The sequence below is a fragment of the Puma concolor genome, chromosome A2 (genome assembly GCF_028749965.1).
Source record: "Puma concolor isolate L17-30 chromosome A2, mPumCon1.1.hap2, whole genome shotgun sequence".
Taxonomy (NCBI): domain Eukaryota; kingdom Metazoa; phylum Chordata; class Mammalia; order Carnivora; family Felidae; genus Puma; species Puma concolor.
This window is the reverse complement of record NC_141668.1, coordinates 30,393,861-30,416,755: the sequence shown is the minus strand read 5'-3', so window position 1 is coordinate 30,416,755 and position 22,895 is coordinate 30,393,861. Positions and strand designations below refer to the sequence as shown.

Here is a 22,895-nt window from a genome sequence, read left to right as displayed (position 1 = left end):
CAGGTGATGTGCTCACAGGTGTTCTTCAGTCAAAAGCTGATTCTCTGCTTACAAGAACTCATATTTCTGATTTAATTTGTTTGTTCTCTGAGAGAGGTCTTTTATTACTTTATTTTCAATAAGAAATGGCTATGCCTGCTGTAACTATCAACTCGTTTGCCCCCTGCCACTTCAGTCTTCTGCGTGTCTGACAGCCAAAGGGTGTAGTGGATGATTACTGCTCTGACGACACTAGGTTGTCCCTAGGGGTTTCCAAGTCCTTCTGCAAGTGGCCACCAGCTACTTACCTTTCTTCACCTGCCTACCCCCAGCCTCTTTCACTTCAATTTATTTATCTACTTATTTAATATTCTTCTTTAACATTTAAAATATATACTAAATATATGCAGTACTTTTTGATCAATTCAACAGACCATCTCCTTTCATTTTGCAAAAGAAATTGAGGTAAGAGGAGACAGTGGGATGAGAACAAAAAGTGTGAAAATTGATGTGAGCCTTGTATCATGGTGATCTGTGACCAAGAATAAGTCCCCAGTGTCCTATATGCAGGTCACAGGAGAGCCCAAGTGGCATTTCAAACCTTTGGTACCACAATTTGCCACTTCTTGGTGCACATGTTTTTCCTCCACTTGGAACATTTCTGATCTTTCTCCCCAAGTCTTTCATTGCCAAGGTGATACTCAAGGGCTTTAAAAATTCATCTCTAATTCTGTTCCTTCTTCCCTGCCTTTCCAGATTTCTGTCATCAGCTAACTCCCTTTTCTCCTCTGCTGAAGTTCTTTGGTGAAATATGCAAGTATCATTTACCCTGGGAAAGTCTGCTTTGAGAAATCTGGTTTTAGAATCCTAGTCTTCAAACATTATCTGTGATTATTTTCTACCTGAAGCTTCTTTTTCAGAGAACCAGTCTATTTCTTCTCCCTGTCATATGTTTGGTCACTTTATAGCATTAAAGTGTGTGTGTGTGTGTGTGTGTGTGTGTGTGTGTGTGTGTGTGTGTGTGTGGTCAGAGTGCTGCTGCTAGATTATATAGTAGGATGCAGGTGAAATTATTAATCAACATGAAGCAGAGACTTTCTTTAGGGTAAGGGCAAACTCAGAGGCATTTTTATAACTCAAAATATTTATAATATTTTTAGTAGGAAACGAACACCCAGATTTTTTGTTCTTGTTTAAAAAAAAATATACTTGAACAACAACAACAAAATGCTAAGTTAATCTGTATCTTCCATCTGGTAGACTTTCATTTTCATCATCCGAATGTAAGGAAAAATAACACACACACACACACACACACACACACACACACACACACACGTTTACATATTTACATATCTTTAGGTGCTCAACATAGGTAAAGATGGAATATGTTGAAACAAACATTTCAGGTTGCCTGAAATTTCCCCTAATTTTGGTATCAGGGTAAAAGTCCACTTTATGAAGAATATTTTTTCAGAACAAATAGAGTAGCCTTAAAAATTTAGTAATATATATTTTCTTCTATATTGCACGTACAATTCATTCCTGAAATTTCTTTCTTAGTTTTTTCACTACAAAACACTCATGCCAATACAGACCTGGCAAATACTTTTAAATTGAAAGAAACAAAATGTAAAAATGAAAGAAACTGAAATTCACATAAATATAAAAAAACATTCTATATTTCATGATTTTAATTTATTTAAAAATGTGTAAGCATTTTGATAGATTCATTTCATATAGGATTTACTGGTCTTCAAAGTATATAATACAACAACAAAAAAGTGAACCTAGCTTCTTTTTTCTTGTTCATTGAAGCTATCACATCTCATCTATCAGACCTCTAAGCAGAATTTTAAACGTGGGGTACTCTCTCACGCCCAAGGACTATGTAATTAGCATATGAATGTGTAACGGATTGTTTGAAGTAACAATTAGGGGAACAATACATAAAGGAACTGAAGAGAGCTACCAACACCTGGGAATCCTGTATTGAATAAAGCTTTCTTAATGTAAGTAATTAAAAACGAAGGACAAATGCTCATTGTGTGGTGATAAAGCCCTACAAGGAAAGCTAAAATCTGCTGATATTTTGCTGTCATCTTTTAGACTGAATCATTAAAACAAACACTTACTGTTTTATTTATTTCAATGGATTACTGGTTAAATGTAGGTTTTGATTTTTTGAAATCTTAAAAATGCATTCATATGTCAAAAATGTCTTATTTTTAAAATATTTATATTTGAAACATGTAATAAATGACAATACATCTTTCCCTTATGGCCAGTGTAAAATTTCAGAGGAAAAAATTTAACTGATTGCCAGGTCAAATCTGGTATAATCAATTCTCTATAATTTATCTGTCCAAATAATTTCTTCAGGTTAATTTCTAGACTACTGTTTTATTCTGTTCCTCTTGAAAGCATACATTCTATAGGGGTCTTTTTCGGGCAAAACACCTTAAGAGAGTAACCAATAACTCAAGATTGCTTGGGACCCTTGATATTGGGGAAGTTTCTGGAGTAGGAGACAGGAGCCATGCATTATTGTTTCCATTTTTGCCACTTACCACCTGTGCAAATCATTTACATTTTTTTGTGAATAAAGTACCTTATCTCCAGGAATTATTATTTCTTTTGTAAACTGTTAAAGTCTCAGTCAAATGATCTCTGAGGCCCATTCTAACATCTAACTGTATGTATCCCTTGATCATGAAGAAACACTTGTTCTCAGAACTTAACCTTAAATGACTACAATTTTATTGGACAACTGTATTTGAAAAATAAATTATGAACCTAATATTTACTTTTTAAGTGGTAAAACAAACATATGCATGAATATTAATACTTCTACTTATAATGGCCAAAAAGAATAAACAACCCAAGTATCCTTCAGTTGATGAATGGATAAATAAAATGGGGTATATCCATTGTCAAAACAAAAATTTTACAGGACAAAGTTAAACAAGTAAGGGAGACTTTAGTCAAGGCTCTTGCAGTGGAGAGAGAGGCCAGAACCAAGTCAGAACCCAACTTGATGAAATAGAAGGGAAAAGGTTTTTTAATGGCTGATGTTGAGCCCCCAGTGGAACAGCAGAGCAGGATATTAGCAGGAAGCCATAAGCCATTTTGCTTGCCAGTTGGCTTTATCCAAAGGAAAAATAAACTCCTATCTTCATGACAGGAGGTAGTTTTTGCACCTTGGAGCAAGGCACCTCACCAAAGTTAAGCTCCTACCCTTTCATAGAAACTGGGTGATAAGACCCTATTTCCTTTCAGAGAGATGGTTCCCAGGGCGCCTTTGTGGCTCAGTTGGTTAGCATCTTGATTTTGGCTCAGGTCATGATCTCACCGTTCATGAGATGGATCTCTGCCCTGACAATGCAGAGCCAGTTTGGGATCCTCTCTCCTCTCTCTCTCTCTCTCTGCCCCTCCTTCACTCTTTTCTTTCAAAACTAAAAAAAACAAAAAAAACAAAAAAAAAAAAACAAAAAACAAAAGAGATGGTTCCATGTCCTTGAGTAGTACATTCTTGGTTGTAAAATTGGCATGTGGCTATTAAAAAAAGATTTACATCTCAAAGAGGCAGAGAAGGAATTTACAGTTACAAAGTTTTCTAAACTAAATGCTCTAAGAAAATTAGGATCGGGGCCTAGAGTCAGGAAGAAGCCTGTCCAAAGTTTAATCAAGCTGAAGGGAACTTTAAGGCCATCTGGGTCACCACACGATGGAGTACACTATTAGGCAATAAGAAAGAATGAAGTACTGATAAATGCTACAACACGGATGAACCTTGAGAACATTAATTATGCTAAATTTAAGAAGCTAGTCACAGGGTGCCTGGGTCGTTCTGTCTGTTGAGCCACCGACTCTTGATTGCGGCTCAGGTCATGCGTGATCCCAGGTTCCTGGAATGAGCCCCGCATTGGGCTCTCTCTGCGCTGAGTGTGGAGCCTGATTGACATTCCATGACCACCCCCCTGCCCCCGCCATGCCACCTCTCTCTCTCTGCCCCCTGCCCCTCCTCCGTCTGAAATAAATAAACAAACAAACACACAAAAAGAAGCCAGTCACAAAAGGCTGTATTGTGTGGTTTTGTTTATATGAAATGTCTAGAATATCTAAATCCATAGAAACAAATTAGATAGTGGTTGCCTAGACCTGTGGGATACGAGGGTGGAATTGGGGGTGTCAGCCGAAGGTTATAGAGGTTCTAATGGGGATGATGAAGATGTTCTAAAATCGTGGTGATGGTTGCACAACTCTGAATACACTGAAAACCACAAAATTGTATACAATGGGTGCATTGTGTGATGTATAAGTTATACTTCAATATAGCTGCTATAAAAATAAATATGTGCTGAAATGTGCTATGTGGCCAATAGAATATTTACCTATGTTTATGAACAATAGAAGTTTTAAAACAAATACAAAACCCTTATTTCTTAAAAGTAAGTTTGGGTTTTGGGGCGCCTGGGTGGCGCAGTCGGTTAAGCGTCCGACTTCAGCCAGGTCACGATCTCGCGGTCCGTGAGTTCGAGCCCCGCGTCAGGCTCTGGGCTGATGGCTCGGAGCCTGGAGCCTGTTTCCGATTCTGTGTCTCCTTCTCTCTCTGCCCCTCCCCCGTTCATGCTCTGTCTCTCTCTGTCCCAAAAATAAATAAACGTTGAAAAAAAAATTAAAAAAAAAAAAAAAGTAAGTTTGGGTTTTGAATTATCTATAGATTCAGAATATGTATTTCTGATAGCAAACCTGATTTTTACCTTTTATGAACTAGTCTAAGTAGTTATTAATTACCATGGTGTATTAATCAGAGAGTATATAACATGGACAAGAGGAAAATAATTTCTTCAGTGCCCTTATATATTTGCATTCCTGAAATTGAGAATTGTCAATAAAGAGAAAACAACTGTGTAGCAAGAAAAAGAAGAAATAGAGTTCTTTTCCCAAATGGTGAGAAAGATTATAGCATACCTATATGTATGGTATGTGTGCATATATATATAGCATATATATTTTTTTTTGAGTGCAAGCATGGCTCCTGGCAAAATTATGAATTATGCAGAGTGACACCTTGGCTTCCACCCATTTTCTTTTCTATACCTCTTGCCACATGTTCTTGATCTATAATTACTCTCTCTGAGTCATGAGGCATCCACTTTTATGATGCCTAAACTTCCTACTGTATTACCTCACTCGGGCATCTAGGTTTTTCCAAGAGACAAAGTCATGGACAGGGTCAAACACAGCCTTTTTTCCAGCCAACATACATACATTTAAATTCTCATTTACTCAAGGCAGCTAATTTCATTTTTTGGCAGAAAGGAAGCAAATTTTGAAAACATGATAACCTCTGGGTCTCCCAGATGCATTGATGGACCAGACTTGGTTTGTAAACCTGAAAGTATCTCTAATCAACAGGATCTTAGATATTAGACTAAGGGAATAGTAAGAAAAATTTGGAGATAGGACAAACTATTCTCTCTGATCCATCTTTCTTTGGGATGAACACCTCTAGGTTGCTCCTACTTTACCCAGAATGTTTGCTTTGTTGCTGCCTGAACTTCAGCATTTTTTAAATGTGCCCCCTAAAATTTATACTAACTACTAGAACAGGAACAACAGAGACTATAATTATGGAGGTCAGAATTGAGAGGAATCATTGGGAAGGTGCCATGGGAAGGATTAATTGAGGACCATCTATGGGATAAAAGATGTGGGCATCTGATATATTTTCATTTGGACCACATATTTTTCTACACATTGATCAACTGATTTTTCTTGGTTGTAGATTGGGCTTATGGATACTACAGACAACAAAGGAAACTTGTTGAAGAGATTGGCTGGTCCTATACAGGTAAACATTTCATTATGTAATGAGATTCAACAGAAAATTCTGTTGTTTTTGTATCTGTTTTCATATGTAAAAGAAAACTTTGTAATTCAACACATCATTTTTACTTAGCTTCATGGATTAATTAATAAAAATGTATCATAGGCAAAATGATTTCTTGTAGACCTTCTGGTAGAAAATTTGGTAGCGTAGAGCATATTGGTATCAGACACAGCTGGATTTGAATCCCAAGTCTACACCAGTTACATACTTCCTTGGGAAACATACATAACCTACCTGAGGCTCAGTTTTTTTCATCTGTGAAATGGAGGATTGTTCAGAGCATTAAATAAAATCAATGAAGTTGACACAGTGCCTCTTTATAAATACAAAGCTCTCAATAAATGTTAGTTGCCATTGCTATTATGATTACAGTAGTGATTGTTTTCATTCATTTAATAAATATTGATGGGATTCTTGCTCTCAGAAGGGGCTTCCTTCTAAATTATTGTGCTGAATGAGTTGGAATCAGGGTCTAAAATGAATTTTGTATGATTGCCAGGCTTGGTTTAGACCATCATGAATATCTGAAGTTGGCTTAAAATGGTTACAATCATGAGTTATGACCAGAAACTCTAGAGGAGAGAAGTTCTAGGCCTGACGACAAGAGCCTGAGTAGAATCTAGATGGCCCACGACAGGCCTGGTGACCATCTGAGACAGAACTGGGTGTTTGAATTGCACAATCTTTAGAAATACGATTGGGTGATAAGATGTGATAGCATTACAAGGACTTTAATGTGAGCCTAGCCAACTTGGACATTATTTTATAGATGAAGGGCAGCAGCACAATGGATTTACTAGATAGGCATGCATTTCTTTTCTTTTTTTATTCCTGCTTTCACTGTGGAAAATTTAGCAAATACGTTAAAGCACCAAAAAAAGAATATAAAAATCAGTCTTTATTCACTCCAGGGATATTCACTTAAAAAAAAAAAAGGTACATTCCTTTCAGACCAGTTTTTATTATATTATTTTTGTGTATTTTATACTTAGAATTATACATCCAATGTACTCTAGAAATTATTTTTGAACATTTCTTCATTTCAGTGATGATTCCTAATGATCATGGTACTTAATGTATACCTAACATTCCGTTATATATAAATGTTATTATATTTTTGACGATCTATTATTTTTGGATATTTAAGCTACTATAAACAATGACAAATGGATGAATAGACGGATAGTTTGTATCATTTGTACTTTTCATACATTTTCTTTTTATCATTTCTTTAATAGAGAATTCTTGATAGGCAATTGCTAAGCAGAAAAAAATAAATGCTGTCAACACTCTTGATACTATGGTTTAATTGCATTCCAGAAAGATTACACTATTTGTAGTGTAAGTGATAACCCTGCTAATAGTACCCAGGGTTTAATGATTGTCATTTTGAAAATCTTCACTATTTGATAGGTTAAAAATGACACTTTTTTTAATTTGTTCTGTTTGATTACCCCTGAAGTGGTAAATTTCATATATTTTTATATATAATATAAATAACAGTTATGTAAATATAATATATATTCACATTATATACACTTTGCAACCTTGTATCTGACACCTGTAACCCATTTTGTATTTCTTTTTCTACAAAATCAAAATCCTAGTACTTTATAAAAGTTACAACTGATTTTTGCCCCCCTTCTATTATACAAAACATGTTAGTTAAGATTATAAATGCTTGGGGTACTTCCATAGCCATGGAAGAGGGCATCACAATGGGCAGCTCTCTGGTTCTCTTGGAAATTATTTGCTGGGGTCACTATCTGGGCATCCTCCATTCTCCCCAAACCTGGAATTAGAAAATGGAGGACCGACAGCCTGGAAAGCAAGGGGGTTACAGTTCTCACCCAGGCAAGGGCCTCTGTATGGAGTGGTAATGGTGGGCATTTTTCAGCAGCCCAGGGTCTTTGAGCAGCTGGATGTGCCTCACCAGGTCAAAAGAAGACAGCAGTTTTACCAGTGGGTTTAGGCAGATGTTACTGGGCATGTCCTATTACCTCAGGAGGAAGCGCTTCATTTTAACAGGCTAATTGTGTATAGACATGGTGCTTATAGAGCAGCCAGGATTTCATTGATGGGTCTATGCATAAACAATGCACAATTTTTTGATTTATAATCAAGGTCATTATCCTACCTATAACTTAAGTCCTATTGGCTTTTGTTCCTAAAGGATCGAACAGGTGGACTCCTTAAGTAGTGTTATTTGCTTGGGGGATGGTGGGGAATGGAGGAGGATGATAGGTCTCAAGAGGGGATATTCCAGAGTTGAGGTGAGGGTATAAACTTTAATTAGAGTTTTAAAGAATGGATTGCTCTACTTGCATTGGTGCTTCTCATTGGTTTGAAAAACTATCTGTTCCTAGAATATTTGAAGATCCTAGAAAGAGACTAGAAAGAGCTGTAGATGAGGACATTTTACAACTGCTTAGCTCAAACTGAGTGTGGATTAATTATGCTCTATGAATTCTTGGGGTGTCACAACGAAAACAAAAACAAATGAAAGTCATTATCCAAAAGAACATGTCTCTCCCAAGTAGAGCACACTGAAGCCAAGCATTTAAAATGTAGATTTTTCACCGTAAAGTTTATTATGTCTTTTTATTTTAAATACAAGTAGTTGAAACTTGGTAGTGTTTTCCCTTTCTATCCTTATTATTCTACCTGGAATCTGAAAAACCATACTGTGTAAAATTTCAGTATAAGTTAGTTTTAAGATTCTTAAATTTAACTAATCTTATGAATGGCCTGAGTAAATTGGTTCTGACTACATTTTGGTCCTAGTTTTGTTCATAACAGCTTATATGTTTCTGTTCCATCTGTTTTGTCACTTAAATTTGTCAGGTTAGGTGCAATCTCAGAAGGAAGGACTTGCCCTTGAACATTTGTACATATAGAATTCTATTAGTAAAAATTACTAAGAAAATTGTAACATGCCAGTAAGAGAGTGCCTAGCTTTACTGTAAGCCATTTAAAAATTGCCATACGGCAAGTATCAAACATTATCAAAATGGAATCATTACAGCTAAGGTTGTTTATGAAGGATTACACAATTATGTGAAGACACAATACAAATCCCTGTTGGCTATCAGATGGGTAGAGAAATAGAGGGTGGGAGGGGAGGAGAAGGTAGTCCTCTTGCAGTTGCGTTTTTTTTACATAGATTAAAAACAACTTTTCCATTCAGGATGTATGCTATAATTATGCTGGGAAATGACAGGGTTGGTAAATACAGCCGACAATCCCATTTTTAAAGTTATTATAAGAAGGTGAGCAAGGTTTGTTTGCCACTGTGCTATAAAAGAGTGAATGGTAAATCTGGGAATGTCAGCACTAAAATCTTCTTCTTTCCATAGTGGCTGTATTTAAGGATTTCAGAAAATGAATTTCCTTTTTTTCTATTAACCTCAAGTTTTCTATGACAATGCCTAAAAAAAAGAGAGTTCAGTGAAAATAAATGAGTCATTTGGTTTTCTTTTTTCTTTTGATATCATGAACACACGGCCCTCAATTACATGAGGTGTTAAGATTTTGCTTCTGTTTGTGAACAAACTAGTGGTTGCCAGAGAGGAGAGGGGTAGGAAGATGGGCAAAATGGGGAAGGGGAGTGGGAGAAACAGGCTTCCAGTTATGGATGAATAAGTCACAGGGTTGAAAGATGCAGCGTGGGGAATACAATCAACGATTTGTAATAGCGTTACACGGTGACAGATGGTAGCTACACACTTGTGGTGAGCATAGCGTAATGTATATAGTCGTGGGATCACTATGTTATACACCTGACTAAGGAAATATTGTGTGTCAGCTATTCTCAAAGAAAACACATTTTCCTTCTGTTTGTGTTCTTAGACCTTTGCAACTTGAAGCAGTAAGATCACCAGAAATGGATGGATTTCATTCTTAGAAGTAGTCACAATTGAAATATAATCTTTATTTCCTGGACTTTAAAGAATATTCTGTTGTTTCCTTTTATCTTACTTTAAAGGAACTTGAAATTGAAAATTTTATATTGATACATCTCAAGTGTTCTTAAACCTAGACACCTTTAAAGCTTTAGCTGACGAGTTGCATTGGATAAAAGCAAGAAAGGCCACACAAGAGTCACTATTAGACACTTGGCTGAATACACCACAGTGAAAGAGGCTTTAAACACTGAATTTGTTGTTTCCTTAAATATAATATTCTGTCTAAATAGCATTTCCATTCCAAGAAATATGTAGACTAGAAGATACTACTTATGGAAAACAAAAGAGCCATAATATAAGGTGGTGTATAATGTGGTTAGATGTTTGGCATTTATTTTTAGACATAGTAGGGTTTTAGCATTTTCTTCTCTTAACCTAGACGAAAGTAGGCCAAATGTAACCTGAAGGGAAATTTGAATCCGTGTAGAGTAGCGGCTGATTTCTGGCTCGTCCAGGCCGTTCTTTACTTCTAGACTCTGAAATATCTTTTTAACATACTATATTTTCTTTTTTGTTTCATCACTTCTTATATTAAACAGACTGTTCATGTCTCATTTCCAACTTAGGAATGAAAAAGCAAGTTCCAGAACTCCATGCATAGCATTATAGTATTTCTATAAAAAATTATATGTTTATACACGAATAGAAGGTCTGGAAAGAGACACATCCATGGTGACCCTTGAGGAATGGGACTATGGAAGGCCATAGGAGCCAGGAGACTTTCACATCTTAGTGTGTACTGTTTGGATTGTGCTTTTTTTTTATACATATAACTTTGTTGAAATCAACGTCTTCAACTTATTTTAGTTTTAGCTAAGAAGGGAAGGGTGTCTGGACAAGAACCACAGTCTTGTGTTTTCAACAGTCAGAATGTAGGGTCTCTGCTTGGCTGAGTTGAGGCAGAGGGTGTCACAGACATCCAATCGTAGCATCAGGCTTTCTGGACATCACTGACAGGTAGACAGGTCAGGTTGCTTCACCGCTCTGTATTTCAGTTTTCTTACCAGTAAAAAGTTTTTAATAATGTCATGCTTAATTGTACATAGATCGAATACATGTTTCCCATTGTCATAGGAAATCTCTCTGAGCAAGTATACTACAAATCCAAGTGATGATGATTTGACAGTGTCTTAACTTGAACCTAAACAGATTAAACAAGTCTGGGCGTATCTGATAATGTCACAAGAGGATTTCGGAGTTGATTGGCTTGATTGTGTGTTACAGACAGGTGTTTCCTATCATCTGCATATTTTTAAAAGTGTAAGATTTATATGCTAGGCAAACTTTCCCTATACTAAATGTGTAAGTAGAGTATTCCTCACTCCAAAAAATTAATAGAGTTCAGTTAAATGATCTAAAATTCAGAATTAATTTATATGCAACTATCACTTAGTATACAATTGAAAAAATAGACATGGATGCAGAATAGTGTCACAATGAAATAATCATTGCTAAATTTATCTAATAGTACAACCGTATACTAATGAGTATTCCCTAGTGACTGCAGTTGAAATTGCATAGATTCTGTGGTGCAGACTCATAACTGCTCCCTGCTAACAGTGTCTAGAGTCTTGAAAGAGAGTATTGGGGTGCCTAGGTGGCTCAGTCTGTTAAGCATCTGACTCTTGATTTTGGCTCAGGTCATGATCTCACGGTTCATGGGTTCGAGCCCTGCATCGTGCTCTGCACTGACAGCATGGAGTCTGTGTGGGATTTTCTCTCTCCCCCTCTCTCTCTGCCCCACTCCTGCTCATACTCTCTCTCTCCGAAAAAAAAAAAAAAAACTTAAAAAATATTTTAAAAAGAGAGAGAGTATTACATCGTTATTTAAAAAAATCTGAGGGGCGCCTGGGTGGCGCAGTCGGTTAAGCGTCCGGCTTCAGCCAGGTCACGATCTCACGGTCCGTGAGTTCGAGCCCCGCGTCAGGCTCTGGGCTGATGGCTCGGAGCCTGGAGCCTGTTTCCGATTCTGTGTCTCCCTCTCTCTCTGCCCCTCCCCCGTTCATGCTCTCTCTCTCTGTCCCAAAAATAAATAAAAAACGTTGAAAAAAATTTAAAAAAAAAAATCTGAGATTATAGTTTGTGCTGTCACACAAAGTTCACTTAAATGTTTTCAACTTTTAGGCAAAATACCATTACAAGTATTTTAACTTGACCTATGTCATCCTCCTATTTTATGAATCAGTAAAGGCAAAGTGCAAGACTTACTTAGTTTCCTATTTTTTTGTCTGTGGTAATTCCAACTGTTTAAACCAAGGATTTTCAAAGAACAAAAAGATAAAAAATATGTAAATGACTCATTTCATATACTCAGAAGGATTTTATATTAAATGAACTATATCTTTATGACTGAAGCACAGAATTACAGAAATTATTTTGAAATCTATTCAGATATGTTTAGAACTCACTGATTTTATTTCCTTTTCCATTGAGTATATATATGTGTCTGTATGGCTGTCTCTCTTTCTTGCTACCTATGAATACCAAGTTTCTGCTTTAACCATGCACTGTGTTTTGTTCAAGTAAGAGACCCCGGAACGAGGCCAGGGCTGGGACTTCTCCTGGCTGAAATGCAGAGAATTTTAGAGGTCCTTTGTGGCCTCTGACACGCCAACCTGCAAAGTGTTGTGGACTGTGCAAGGAACTTCTTAACTGTTACAGAATATTCTGGGACATTTTTTTTTCTTAAATGTTTGTTTATTTTTGAGAGAGACAGAAAGCACAAGTGGGAAAAAGGGCAGAGAGAGGGAGACACAGAATCCAAAGCAGGCTCCAGGCTCTGAGCTGTCAGGGCAGAGCCTGACACGGAACTTGAACCCACGAACTGTGAGATCATGACCTGAGCCAGAGCTGGATGCTCAACCGACTGAGCCACTCTGGCACCCCAATTCTGAGACACTTTTAACAGCTATTCAGATTCATTCCTCAAACTGTATAAGCCTAAGATTCCATGAAAAGGGAAGGGAACTTGAAACCAATGTAGAGTTAGGGTTCAAAACAGTGTCTGATAACCTAGGGAAGGTGGGCCAAATGGAAGCCAGAACCTAAAAAGAGGCAATAGGAAGCCCCTGAGAAGCAATTGTGACTGAAAAGAAACCTGGCAGCAGAAGCTGGGTGCAGAGCAGTATCAGTGAGAGCAGATTCCGGGTTCCCCGTGATGCTCCTGGCTGCTTTGCTGGGCCACTCCCTACCCAGAGCCTCCCTGCTTCTTAAATGCCTGCAGGCTGGAAACAAAGAGCCCATGCAACTCCATTGCGGGGCTCCTTCACAAAGAGCAAGAAATGAGAAGAGGAAAACCCCAGGGGTTCCAAGGCAGGCAGTGTGGTAGACCAGGCATCCAATTCAGTCAAGCAGCCACCATGGCCAGGGTGGTGATTGGTGGTCTAGACAAGGAGCGGCAACTTTGGACTTAAAATCAGAATCTTGTCTATACGGGCTAAACTTTATTCCCTTAGGGGATGCTGTTGGGTTCTCTAATTTAACAGAATAACTCTTTTTGACAAATGGGATAAAGAGGAGACCTTACCCAGGCTGAGGACACCAAGTGTGATTTGACTCTAGATGCCTTTCTGATCAGTTTCCCCCCATGATGAGATCTATGAAGTGTAGAAATCTGAGCCATTACCTTAATGAGTATCCTTGGTATTTTCCCCCAAAATGAAAACCACTGCATTTATTTCTCATTATGAAGTAATACATGATCAATTAAGAAAATAGCATATATATGTAATTTTTATATATAAATATACATTGACTTATACATAAATATTTAAAGTACAACTGTGTGGCTCAGTTGGTTGAGCATTCAACTTTTGATTTCAGCTCAGGTCATGATTCCAGGGTCTGGGGATAGAGCCCAGGCTCTGGGCTCTGAGCTGAGCATGGAGTCTGCTTAAGATTCTCTCTCTCTCTCTCTCTCTCTCTCTACCCCTCTTGCAATCTCTCTCTAAACTACACACACACACACACACACACACAATGTAAATATAACAAATATATTTAAAAATACTTATATTTATAAATATATTTGTATAAATACACAAATATTTAAATTTAATTTAAATAAATATATATTTTAGATAGGTGGGATTTCATCTTCCAGATATAACTGCTATTAATGTCCCCTGTTGGGGAAATATAATTAAAAACAAAATCTCCCAACCCAGAAATCCTTTTTATAAAGATAGTAGAGAAAGAAAACAGTTTTATTATTGAATAAGCATTAAACCAGAATGTGATACACATCAAGACAGTCTACTAGGAGGTTGCAGAAACAAAAAGGCATCTCATCCCCTTATATAGCCAAGCAGATACAACCCATTACATTCATGTTTTCAAGACAATCAATGACTAGTCTTCAAGTAAAGACTTGATAGCAAGTTTGGTCACATGTAGTTCGTCCTGATTTTATCTGGTAATTGGAGTGACTACATGTGTTAGTTTATTATTGGCTGTCTCAGGAGGAAAAGTAAACCTCATATCCCTATGATAGGAGGTAGCTTTGCAACTTGGAACCAGGCATCCACCAAAATTAGGCTCCTACCTTCCCATAGAAATTAAGCATAGAGGTGTTATCTTCCTGGACCTTTACACTTCATCAAATATGGCTCCCAGATTTTTGAGAAAGACATTCCCAGATCATAAAGCTGACAAAGACTTACCAAGTTTTCGGAAGAATTTATGTATATTTCAAGGAGAGGCTAAAGTACTTCTTACGGTGATATTTTCTAAAGTTAATGCTCTAAGGAAAGGAGGGGGAGAAGTCTCTTCCTGATATTCAGTAAGAATTGTCTTTTATTTATTTTTTAAGTTTATTTATTTATTTTGAGAAAGAGTGAGCACGAGTCGGGTAATGGCAGAGGTAGAAAGGGAGAGAGAGAATCCCAAGTGGGTTACACACTGTCAGAGCCCAGTGCAGGGCTGGAACCCATGAACCATGAAATCATGACCGGAGCCGAAATCAACAGTTGGACGCCCAACTGACTGAACCGCCCGGGTGCCCTGAATTGTTTCTTATTTTTAATGTCTATTTGTCTTTCCTAATTTCCCCTTCTGACATTGTATGACCTCTTACTATATATATACTGCTCTGTGATCTACTTTCATTTCAGTAATAGTTTGTGAATATTTTTCTAATAATGTAACCAAGTAACTAAGGGTGGGGGAAACAGAGAACGAGGCTTCTACTAGAGCAAAGCTTTATGTTTTTCATTGTATCTGCGTGCCTAAAGTAGAGCTTCACACAGAGATCCCAATAAATAGTCAGTCGTTTTTACCCTACTTCTTTCAGCCTCATTGGGACACAGAATTAATTTCACCTGGGAGGAATAGCATAACATAATTTTAGGGAACCAAACCCAAATCTTTCTTGCAACTAATAGGGATACACAAAAACATCGTGGTGTGGGTTCAGAGCAAATTCTAGTATATGAGAAGCAGCTATAAATCTTAATTAACTGGAAAACAGCAAAGGCTTTACTTTGAAGCCCTCTGCTTCCTGGAAATGGAAGCAATAGCAGAGTCACCCAGAATGAGCATCAGAGCAAATCCAGAAGTTGGCATGTGCTAAACTAGGTTATCTCTACACTGGGAATGACTAATGTAGCTTTTTATACGTGTGGTTCCTGTCCTCTCATGTTTTAATGAGCATCCCTAGGAAGGAAGAGCTGCTTGTAGTAATTTTGTATAGGTAACATATAGTCTTTCTTTTTCAAAACCCCAGAAGTTTGTTCTTGAAGATCAGTTACATTTATGCATATAATACCCTCCCATATCCTTGAGAAGACTTTTAGCTTCAGTTGACCTGTGTTAGAATATGAAGTGGTTGATTTCTTGCCTCCTACCTGAATGTTTTGAGATCATTTAGTTTAATTAACTAATACTTATATTAGTATACAACATGAGCCGGTCCTGTGCCAGGCTCCGGGGATGCAGTGAAGAATGAAAGCAATCACAACAAGCATGGTGACAGCAACAATTACAAAGAATGATAAATGTCCAGTAGTAGATTGTGGTGACACAAGGTCTAGGGACTCCTACATAGCTTCAGGGGTTCAAGGACAGCTTCCCAAAGAAAGGTATTTTATTTTTATTTATTTATTTATTTTTTTTTTAATTTTTTTTTTTCAACGTTTATTTATTTTTGGGACAGAGAGAGACAGAGCATGAACGAGGGAGGGGCAGAGAGAGAGGGAGACAGAATCGGAAGCTGGCTCCAGGCTCTGAGCCATCAGCCCAGAGCCTGACGCGGGGCTCGAACTCACGGACCGTGAGATCGTGACCTGGCTGAAGTCGGACGCTTAACCGACTGCGCCACCCAGGCGCCCCAAGAAAGGTATTTTAAATTGAGATAAAACATAAGTAGGAACTAAGCCAACATGGGTACAAGATTATTCTAGGTAAAGGGGGCAGCTTTGTTAACCTGTGTGATTGAGAAATCTTGCATATTCTTCCTGCCTTTGGGACAGAAAACTAGGGATGTGTTGAGACAAAATTCTTAGAACTAATTCTGATTTAGCTGGTATTCTTGGGTTGTCCAAAATTCTGGGTAATAAAATTTGCACCATATTTTGACTGACAAAGACTTATATTTTTAGTTATTGACTTATTTGTATTAAGGAATATGAGGCAGGGTATTATATCGACATTTTAGTTAATAAACTGAAGAAGAGGGACCAGTGAGAGAGACCAAAAGAAGACAAATATGAGTAGGGGTGCCTCGGTGACTCAGTGAGTTAAGCATCCGACTCTTGATTTCGCCTCAGGTCATGATCTCCTCATTCGTGAGATCAAACCCCACATCATACTGCGCCGACAGCGTGGAGCCTGCTTGGGATTCTCTCTCTCCCTCTCTGTTTGCCCCTACCCCCCTCAAAATAAATAAATAAGGTTTAAAAAAAAAAAGAGAGAGACAAGTATGAGGAAGGGGAGGTTTTATAGGATCCAAGTGAGAGTTTCAAGAAGATAGGACTAATCAACACTGTCACATGACTTTGCAGGGAGTTCTCAGTGACATAAAGATTGTGGAACTGACCATATTCTAAGGAAGCACATTTCAGTGGGGGTTCTTATGCTAGTATGTCTGATGGGGGACAAGCTCTGGGGTTGGACTATCTAAATGCTTGGTTTCAAATCTGGACTCCATAGACTTTGCTTCTTTTCAGTTTTCCCATTTGCAAAAAGAAATAATAATAGTATCCACCTCAAAGGGGGCATCAGTGATTAAATGAGTTCGTATATACAAAACACTTAGAATGGTACCCGGTACATACAAAGTGCTCAATGAAGATATGAAAGTCAGACAAATCTTCTGGAATATTCAGAAACTTGTTTTATACCAGGTGTATATCCATCACACTGCTATCTTTGTAAAGGACAGCTGTGCTGCTATTACTTTCCTGTTTAAATCTCTTTAGTTGCTCCCCATCACCTACAGAATGAAAGATGGACTCTTTAGTGTAGCATACAGTGACTCTCACGATCTGGTTCCAGCCCATACATCCATCCCCCATAATTTTCTTATCCTTTGCCTGTTGCCATACTAGCCTTTTAACAGCAGGGCTCTCTGATTCTAATTCTTCCTCACTGTTTTGCCTGAATACTAACCCCCATAATTCCTTCCAAAAGCGAAGCCTTCCTGATTCCTCCTGCCCCCAGGCCAGTGAGGATCCCTCACTTTCACATACTATCCCTGTTACCCCTCTTAGGGACACATAACACAGGGACACGGCGTGTGGGATGTGGTCAGTAAGTGTTTATGGCATGAATAAACAAAGCTGAGAAGACAGTGTTTTCATTTTACAAGTGGAAAAACAGAGATGAAGTCACTTACTTCCCCAGAATCACAAATCAAGCAGAAGCCTGGAAACTTGAGCCTGAGTTTTGACTTCCACTGCTCTTGCCTGAGAATCCCCTGCCACATCTGATTGCTTTGTTTCAGGGATGTGACTGATAACCTAGGCATAAAGCTGTTAGATCTTTGAGTTTTTGTGTAGATACTAAAAAATGCTGACTCCCAAGCCCTTGTGTTTGATATGGTCTCTTTTTGTTTTATGCAGGTGTCTTTTTTTTTTTAAATTAATTTATTTTGAGAGAGAGAGAAATTGTGCATGCACAAACGGGCACATGAGTGAGGCAGGGCAGAGAGAGAAAGGGAGAGAGAGAATCCCAAGCAGCATCCATCCTCCGTACAGAGCGCGATGCAGGGCTCAGTCTCACGATGGTGAGATCATGACCTGAGCTGAAATCAACCAACTGAGCCACTCAGGCACCCCTGCCTGTAGACACATTTTAAGGAATGTATTAGGAGCGGCCACTTCTAAAAAGGGGAATTGCAGATGCCTTTTATTGCATCTCTTTGCTCCTCTGTATCTTCTAGCTTATCCACACTAAACGCATTTGTTTTGTAATTGCGTTGGAGAAAAGGGAGCTTAAATGTTTATTTAATATAACATAAACCTATTTAAATTACTTTTATTCTCCAGGGGATCAACAAGTTGGTTTACCATCACAGAACGGCTTCTGTCCCTTTGTATTTTCTCACTCTGTAAAGGTCTAATGTGTTATGGATCTGAGGGGCCTGTATCTGGACCTGTTTCAACACGACTGTAGCAGGTGAACGTCTTTACTGACTAATAAGGTCAGAAATACTGTATTAGTCATCTTTATCCTTAAAGGGTAGGTAATAAATTACAATGTGGAAATAGATAATATTCTCTTAGAAAAATGGTCATATCATGGTACATTTGCATTTCATCCGGACTTCACCTGGCCAAGATACCACTGAGGGCACTTAAAGCACCACACAACTTGATTTTCTTCTCTGCTATGACACATTGTACTCACTTCACATTCATTTCACAATCTCCACAATCTGGGATCATTATCCCAGTTCAGTGAGAATCAATTTCTCATAGTTGATTGTCTGAATCACTGCCAGCTCAGTCACATTTTCTACATCATTTACCAGAAAGTATAGTTTTTTTAAAAAGTCGGAACAATTATGCAGGTAACCTGTAGCCTTGATATGCCCTCCAAATGTGCTTCAGAACAGTCACCCACCCCTGGAGCCCAAATTCTTCTCCACATCCAGTGACAGTGTTGCTGACCTGTAGATCAAAGGATTCCCCACCCCAGTGCACCATTTTCTGAGTGAGTCTCTATTGACATGCTAGAGTTCATTCTCTCTTGAAAGGAGAACAGTTCAGTTAATCTGTAGAGAACAGCCTCTATTGTTTTCTTTTAGCAGAATAATTACATCTCTAATTTCTATGGAGATAGCAAAGAAAGAACACATCCCGGTTTGGGATATGTTTATGTGGTTTCAGAGTAGATTAAAGGAGAAGTTTCTATGGCTTTTAGTTATGATCTTTTATCCCCAAACGTGCATGAATCGGTAAATTATAATAACTCTTCTACTCCTTCCATTCATGGTAATTGCTTGTTCATGTTTAAGTATAAGAAAGAAGGCTTGATTTAAAATCTAAGTCCTATTGACATGTTTTTATGCCATCAACCTTTGTAAAAGTAAATTGAGTAGAAAATTAAGTCCTGGCATATGATGCAAATTCCTCTAATCTGTCTGGTCTTTGTTTAATCATTTATGAGTCATCGCTGCAAGATGTTTATATAGATTAGATACCACAGAGATCTAAGGAACTATATTTATTTAATCCTAATTAATATTTGGCCTTAAGTAGATTTATCACACCACCTTTCAATTTCCTAATTTTAAGCAATTACATAGCAAGCAGCTGTTGGCCAGATAAATGTTAAACTTTGCCAGATATATAGAAGTGTCTCACCGTATTTGGACTACATTAGGGTAGATTACAAGACATGTTAAAATTCATACACCTTTGAAAGATTGTATGTTGTAGATTATCATTAAAAAATTATGTTTCCTAGCGTTAACATTCATGCTAAGTTATCACAGATAGTTCTTTAGTGTATGTTTGGTCCTAGTATGTAAACATAGGTCAAGTAAAAATAACTTTTTGTAACAATCTATGTGAAAATGCTATACATTTAAATAACACTTAAAAAAATAAAATACTGGATTAGTAAGGAATCCCATTTTCTTAATTGGAGTGCTCCAAAACTTTTACATTCTGCTCCTTTTTTGAAAATAAAATTACCAAAGGAACAGTTACAATGGTAAAGAATAAAGAGAACGTTAAATATAGACCCTCTGGAATCTTAACAGTGGTTTTAAACTTTAGTGTGCCTCAGAATTACCTGGAGAGCTTACTAAAATGAGATTGCTAGGTCTGACTTCCAGGATTTCTGACTCAGTAAACCTGAGGTGGAGGCTACACATTGGATATCTAACAAATTCTCAGGTGGTCTTGCTGCCACTGGTCTGGGAAATCTTATACTGTGGTATCCAGAATCTAGATCGGTCTCTCCTTATATTGCTTCAGTTTGTGGAATGAATGAATGAATGAATGAATGAATGAATGAATGATAGAGTCAAAAAGAGAGCATATTCATGAATAGATTAATATATGTGAAAGTGCTTGAGTTCTCCAGCTATGATACATTAATATGAAATAATGTTACAGCTTCCATTTAATATATAATAATGTTATATGATAACGCAATTTTCAATTTTCGCTATTTTCGAAACCCTCTGTCTGTATCAGCAGAGGGGGAAGTAATTGAACAATTGCTAATACAGCTTACATTAATTTGCTCAGCTAGACAGGGGCCTCTTTCCTGACTTAGGGAAGTTCCTTGGCTAGGTAGGTCCAGTGGGAATCCCTTACTTGTGAGCCTGGCTGCAAGCTATCTTTATCTTGGATTATTCTAGACACATTTATCTCTAGCAATTTCCAAGGAATATTTTTTTTGGTACCCTTTTTAAAATCACTTTTTATTGGCCTGCCTTCTAAAGCTCCTGGGTCCTGGTGATAACAAGATTGTGTTATCAGTTCCTCTGTTCTTCCTTCCTGTCTCTTTTCTTCTTTCCAAAGTCTGGTGTTACAGTCCTTCTAAACTCTCTTCTTAATAATGATTTTCTCCCCTTTTTTTGGGGGGGGGGATGCTGGTAATATAAATTAGTGCTACCTTCAGAACTTTTAAAATAGGATAGAAATATTTCTGGACTTCTTTTTAGTAAAGGTTGTTATTCATTCCTTTCTGTAGCAGCTGTTTGGAGTTAAGTAACTCAGGTAGTTGCCCAGTTTTCAAGGCACTTAGTGTCAACTCCACAGGAGAAATTATTTTACTGCTACACATACAAATTATATTTTCCATCATTGGGCTGTATTTTTCTTGGAATTTAGTCTCACCCTGGGGAATATTTTTGAAAATTTTAATAGTTGTCCATAGAAATTGAGAAAAAAAATCTAAAACGTCTGTCTGTCAGATCTCATTATTCTAGCACAGAACTTGTTTGGAAATCTTACAGTGGATGATAGAGCCTGAACATGTTGGGTAATAATTTCATTCATTCATTTATTCATTCAACACATTTTAATTGAGCATTTCCTATCTGGCGGCAAAAAACAAAAAAGACTAAGTACAAACATGTACAGGTAAAGGAAATGACTCATGGTGACTTATTAAACTCTACTGCATAAGGATGCCATCCTATTCATGAATGTTGAGTACAGTCATTTTAGTCTTTCAGGCTGTGGAGAGATTCCAAAATTTTAGAACTTGAAACCATTGCTACAAGTAAATAAACAACTACAAAATTTCTAAAGTCAATATATCATCTTTTTTAAGGTAAATATTTTTTATAATGTTCAAAGTTGAAAGTTTCATGAATTTTTTTTTTTTTTTTTTAATTTCCTCTGACTCACTTTTTCCTCTGGGCTTGGAAAGATTCATACTATACCTCCAAGGTTATATGGAAAGTCCCAGTTAAGCCATGCCACGTGATGACTTGGTCAATGTCACAACTCCTGAAAAATTACTGAACATACCTTAGTTCTCACTAATGCCTGTTCCTCCTTTGCCTTCTGGACCTCCCCTTATCCATATCTTAGAGGCAGTGTGCCAAGCATAACATCTCTATCCATATCCAGTGCAGTGGAGGAGAAATTTTCTCTCCCTTGTTAGCCATGAGATATCTTTTGTGGATTAAAGACAGCTTCTTCTCCAGAACGCTGAGAAGAATGTTAGACTTAGTGACAGAATTATTTTCTCAAGGGACACCTGGGTGTCTCCGTTGGTTGAGCATCCAACTCTTTATTTTGACTCAGGTCATGATCTTGAGGTTTGTGACTTCCATCCCCACGTCAGACTCTGCACTTGGCCATGTGGAGCCTACTTGGGATTCTCTCCCTCTCTCTCTCTGCACCTTGCACTCTCTCTCTCTCTCTCTCTTTCTCTAATTCTCTCTAAATAAATAAATTAAAATTTAAAAAGAAGAATTATTTTCTCAAAAGTTTATAAGAAGCAGCTTGTCATTTTGGTCAAGTTCTTGTCATTAAGCATTCATAGTAGAATTCAGTAGGCACCATGCCCCGATTATGACATGTCCTTCACCGGTGAAAGTTCTGCACTTACCACCATGTGTGTACTAATAGATATTGGTCAGGACTCTAGATTGTTAATGCCAGAGAATCCTGAAGAACACTCCTACTCAGATCTGATTTTGATTGGGAAATAATGGTTGAATGTCCTGAATTTGAAATAAGCTTTTTCTTTCTAACTAAAGAAATGGAGAAAAGATCTAGTGATTACCTAAAAGGCTAAGAAACTATTCAGCACTGTGGGGGAATCTTAACATTTCTCCCCACCCCCCATATTCCTGATGCAAGGATGGCCCCAGGATAGCAGTTCTAATGGAAACCTCTTCTGAATTCTAAAGACTATACCCGAAAGGACATAAGGGAGGAAATAAATCTGGGAGGGAACTGAGAGCCTCCCTCATGATAGCCTGAGGGATATAAGAGCTGTTTATCTCTTATACTAATCTTAAAATCAGTTGCTATGGGTCTTAATCCATTTCTTATAAAAGAAACTGCACATTAGAGGGTAGAGGAAAAGTTCTATAAAGCCTCCTTTAGAAATGGTGCTGTCCCCAAGATTTAGGGGTATTCCCT

The 22,895-nt window shown here is 37.6% G+C and overlaps 1 protein-coding gene across 5 annotated transcripts in view; it reads left to right on the top strand.

Moving 5' to 3' along the window:
• PTPRZ1 (protein tyrosine phosphatase receptor type Z1) overlaps positions 1-22,895 on the top strand; it is a 186,676-nt gene that overhangs the window by 50,794 nt on the left and 112,987 nt on the right. For 4 of the 5 annotated variants that reach the window (XM_086691458.1, XM_086691447.1, XM_086691432.1 and 1 more), the window contains exon 2: positions 5,771-5,836. The exons of the other annotated variant lie outside the window; for it this stretch is intronic. In XM_086691458.1, the coding sequence (XP_086547584.1) occupies positions 5,771-5,836 (66 nt within the window). The remainder of the gene's footprint in view (positions 1-5,770; positions 5,837-22,895) is intronic. 5 annotated transcript variants of the gene reach the window in all.